The sequence below is a fragment of the Lutra lutra genome, chromosome 4 (assembly GCF_902655055.1).
Source record: "Lutra lutra chromosome 4, mLutLut1.2, whole genome shotgun sequence".
In the NCBI taxonomy this organism is placed as follows: Eukaryota; Metazoa; Chordata; class Mammalia; order Carnivora; family Mustelidae; genus Lutra; species Lutra lutra.
The window spans coordinates 31,528,114-31,533,117 of NC_062281.1; the positions used below are offsets into that span (position 1 = coordinate 31,528,114).

General features: G+C 34.5%; 1 protein-coding gene across 6 annotated transcripts in view; it reads left to right on the forward strand.

Annotated features, from left to right (window-relative positions):
• ANGPT1 (angiopoietin 1) overlaps window positions 1–4,440 on the forward strand; it is a 257,731-nt gene extending 253,291 nt beyond the window's left edge. For all 6 annotated transcript variants that reach the window (XM_047727465.1, XM_047727463.1, XM_047727464.1 and 3 more), the window contains one exon: window positions 1,955–4,440. In XM_047727465.1, the coding sequence (XP_047583421.1) occupies window positions 1,955–2,115 (161 nt within the window). In that variant the 3' untranslated portion in view covers window positions 2,116–4,440. The remainder of the gene's footprint in view (window positions 1–1,954) is intronic.
• Window positions 4,441–5,004: the final 564 nt, after the last annotated feature.

Sequence of the window (5,004 nt, forward strand, 5' to 3'; positions counted from 1 at the left end):
GTATCTTCAGCCTGTGCCTTTTATTGCCAGACTGTTTTTGGCAGCAGACCTCTGCCTTCCCACAGTCTTCCAGAACTCTTGTGGACTTTCTCTAAACCAAACAAAAACACACACTTTTACCTTGAACACCGAGTGTAACTTGGAGGATCATTCTATGATTTGTAGTAGTTCCTAATAATAAAGTAGCTGCATTTCCTTCAGACCATGCTGGATATTTGAAAGACTATGAAAGGCTCATTAACATGATGGAAGCGTACCTCAAGAAGGTCAGAGAAAAGGAAGAGAAAGTTAAAATACTGGAGCGCTCAAATTGGATTTTCATTTTATCCTTTAGAGTCTTTAAGGTGAATAAATTCCCTAATATCAGAATGCTTTTTGTAATATAAATAACACATTTTTTACCAGTTATACTTACAATTTAAAGGAATTAATCTTATGAAAAAAATGTGGAGGGACACCTGGTTGGTTCAGTTGGTTAAGCTTCTGCCTTCAGCTGAGGTCGATCTTGCGATCGAGCCCCACGTCGGGCTCAGCAGGGAGTCTGCTTTTCCCTCTCCGTCTGCCTCTCCCCTGACTTGTGGGCTTGTGTGCTCTCTCTCTCTCTCTCCCTCAAATAAATAATTAAATAAAATCTTCAAAAACATGTGGAATTTTATGGTTCATCCTGTCTTGCCAAACAAGAACCTTCTTATCCCTCCTGTTTTGACTGCATTAACATCTATGTTGTTTGCATACAGTTGGTAAAACAGCATTAGAGACAGTCTTTCCAAATTCATCAAAACATACCTTATTGTTCTCTAATATAAGTTGATAAGTCATTCAGCTTGCTTTGCCTCTAGTATGACTTTATAAACATAACCTTGCTGTATTCATCTTCCAAAACTGAAAAGTGAGAACTAACTTTTCTCCATTTAACTTTTTCTAGTTTCTACAAAACGATGCTCATATTACAGTTAAACATCAGTTGTACAGCTTTCTCTTTTTTCTCTTTTAGCTATTAGTCCCTTAGGTATAACTCTGTAATCAAAGAGAGGTCAACTGTATCCAAATAAAAATATGCCAGAATGTCTCTGGCATGAATTGCTCCCTAAAGATTTCAGTAGTGTTACTTCAGGAGACAGAGAAAAAGTAGTATGTTTTATCTAAAAATCTAAGAAACTTAATTCATTTAAAAATAAAGTACTAAGTTATGCTTACAGAGAGCTGTGCAAGCATAAGATCTCCATATTACTCATCAAGTTGTTTTCCTTCTTACTAGGTTTTGAAAGACCTTGAACAGTCACAGGAAAAAAATAATGCTCTGTAGGAACCGATGTGGCTACTATTGATGAACACTTCCCATATTGCTATAAAATACAGGGAGATCACAGTAATTCAAATTGAATTTGAGCATCATAGGCATTGTGCAGTATCCAGTTAATTTCAGAAGCAGCTGTGGACCAGTTCTTGGCAAAATTATGAAGTAAAATGGAAAACATTTCTTTTACCCTACTTAGATGTCAGCTGTCTAAGCTTCTGAACTTCTTCACTAATAATTGTTCTATTCCTAATAGCAGACTGAAGGCAGCCTGCCTAAGGGTATCTGCATTTTACTTGCCCTACATATAAATCTATGTCTGAATTAGATCTTATCCTGAATCCCAGGAGCTTTCCATCATCACAATGGGAAATGAGTCCCACCAGAGTGACCCTGAAACTTGCTTTCCATGAGCGCATTCCTCTCCGTCCATATATTGCCTAAATTGGATGTGATATAAGACATTTCCACTACCAAGAAGCTTTTTATTGAATGCCTTTTATTTGCAAATGATCATAGAAAGTATAGAAAGAAACTCCAGAAACTCCGTAGAAAGAAACTCCACCTTGGTTAGTGCCATGAATTTCCACATGTTCAATATCACTTTTAATTGTTTCTTCTCCTTCTTTTCTCTCTCATTATTAACTCATTTTTCAGGCTGGTGGTTTGATGCTTGTGGCCCCTCCAATCTAAATGGAATGTTCTACACTGCCGGACAAAACCATGGAAAACTGAACGGTATAAAGTGGCACTACTTCAAAGGGCCCAGTTACTCCTTACGTTCCACAACAATGATGATTCGACCTTTGGACTTTTGAAGGCATCATGTCAAAAGCAGTGATAAAAGCAACAGAGAAATCTGAAGAAGCTACCAAATAAGAAACTGCTCGAAAACTTCTGAAGCAAATGATAGTGTCTCCCTTCCAGCCACAAGTGGCAGTTATGTGAAGTCACCAAGGTTCTTGACTGGATTTGGAGCCTTTTGAGTTCACCAGAGTCTCTTGATGAGGTTAATTGTGTTCACATGGCTTGACTATGGAGAATGCCGCTCACTGTCATGTTTTAAAAAGGGAAGAAACTGTTCGGTTCACTGTGCTTCAAACTACTACTGGATCTTATTTTAGAACTGTGGTAGCCAGGTGATAAAATGGTTTATGTCATGTAAAAACTGAGAAGAAGGAAGGAGGAGGAGGAAGGGAACAACACAAAAAGAAGAATATACGTGAAGAATACAAACAGGGCTGCCATAATCCTTTGGAAAAGTCTCACACCAGTGCAGTGGTGTTATTTCTATGCAAACCTACTAAAAATCAGTCTATACTGTTGCACAATTTTGATAGAAGTCTAAGAAGAATAAGCATTGCCCTCTAAGTTGGTTAAGTGTTAATGGATTCCAGAAGCCTAACTCTTGAATCATACTTACTCCTTGATTTCAGTTAACCCATTTTCAAATGTAAATTCCTTTTTGCTAAACCATGATAAATTGTAGTACATGGAGAAGAATAGTGTAAGGTAGAAACATCCTCCATTTACTCTTTGATTTTTTTATGCAGTTTTCAGGAAAGAAATGGGCATAATCAAGTATGGACATATGAAATAAGAAATTAACCCCCTATGTGACAGTTTCACTTACTTTAAAAACTGACTGACTGATATACAAATATATTTATAGCGTGAGTAAAGTTTAAAGAATGTGAAATATACCATCACGCTCTTAAAATAATATACGTGCATTTACTATTTCTTTTGATATTATACATGAAAACAGTATTTTTGAGCATATTAAGTTGGAGTAAAACCAAGGAAGCTGGAACAGTTCATTTTATAATATCATCTTGCGTGTGTACACTTAAGTGTAACTTCTTTACTTTTAAAATAATGATTTCAGTTCTTCATTCTGTTATTTCATGCTAATTTAATTTTTGCCAATTAACTGAAACATGCTTTCCAGATTCACCCTGTTCCAGTTTCTATGAGAGATACACTTTGAAGTCTATGAAAAATAAAGGAAGAATTATAAATATCACTGTACATAGCTTGTTTAGTTCCATGGTAAACCTAATAGCTGTTTAATCTGGAGTGCAAATTGTCCTTCATTGATGCAAATAAACTCAAGTTTTCAGAGAAATCTACTAAACTATTTTATAAAATACATTATTTCTTCACATTTTTCTCTCTCAAGCTCTGTTTTCAAAGGAAATTTCTGATTTTTAAAAAACCATTTAGTGGAGAAAACTCTGTATTAAATAAACATGAGGAAAATACACAAAAAGAGAAAATTAATCTGTCACCTAAAAAGTTCTGTTAGCTACTATAACTCTCTTAATGAAAATATTCCTATGGGATAATCTATTTTAAGTGAATTTGGGGGCACAGGTTTTGTGGCAAATAGAAGGTGCTACAGTGTTTTCTCAAAAAGTGCTTTCTCCCTCTAAGTGTACAAGGTTACCATAATGAAGTATTATTATCAAAATGTGAGTTACTATATGAAAGTGGAAATATATATTAGGTGTCCTTTCTTAGAAAAATAAGTTTTTCAAAGCAATGACACATATTTCCTCTACTTGAGAGAATAAAGCTATTCCATTTTTAAGAAAATATTGTTAAAATTTACCACCACATCTTTGTGTTTATGGATTTGTATACAACCCCATTTTGCCTTACAAGTGATATTTGGTGATATTACGGTCTTTCTATTCTTGGTGACTCCTTCATAGCACTGTTAGGCTCTCCCTCTAAAAACCTTCTTGACTGTTTTCCTTTAAGTGAATGAAAGTGAGTGTTTGTTCTTTTGTGTTCCTACAGATTTTTGTAACCCGTCCTTTGATAAGAAATACTACTTCCCAACTCTTATTACAAAAATAAAATGAAATAATGAAGAAAAAAAAAGAAAGCATGATATTTACTATTTTGTTATCTGGGTTTGAAAAATGAAATATTATTTCCAATTATTTATAATAAAGCAGTATAAAATGTTTTATGACTTCATTATGTGCATTGTGTAATGCCTACATGTGTGTGACTGTTTAAAATGTGTATCTTTTACATTTAATTATTTCAGGATAAGATAATTAGGTATTAGGATTTCAACTTTAAATTTTTATCTCAATAAAATTCATGTGGTTTCTATGCCAGTTTCTTCACATCAGTCACAGCTTTATTTGATTTAAATAAAATTGAAAATAATGTATTTGTGCAACCTCATCTCATTTTAAATAAATGTTTTACAAATTTTAAAATTAGATATCTATAAAAGTATGGGATCATCGGGGGGAAAAATCTACTAAATGAATTAACACCTCAATCTCTGAAAAACTTCCAGTCTGGGATGTGATAAGAAAGCTTAGCTCAGTTAAAATGGTAGATCAAAGCACTGGGTCTTGGTCCCACATCTCCACGGTATCATTGTATGTCCCACGAGTTATTAATGCCATATTATCATATGACAATTGACAATAATTTCTGGGCACTCTGAACTGGAATAAGAGGATGTGTTGAATATTTGGGATTGGTATAAAAGGGAAGGAACATAAAGGAAATGCTACCAGCCCCTCAAGCTTGTTATCCTATCAGAGGTTTTATCAGTTCAGTCCTTGTTAAGGAACTGTCTTACTTTTTCCCTTGATTCTGTGCCTATTACCATCACATTGATTTGACAGTTTATTAACTTCCACCTACATGATTAGAAACGATATCCTTTCTCCTGT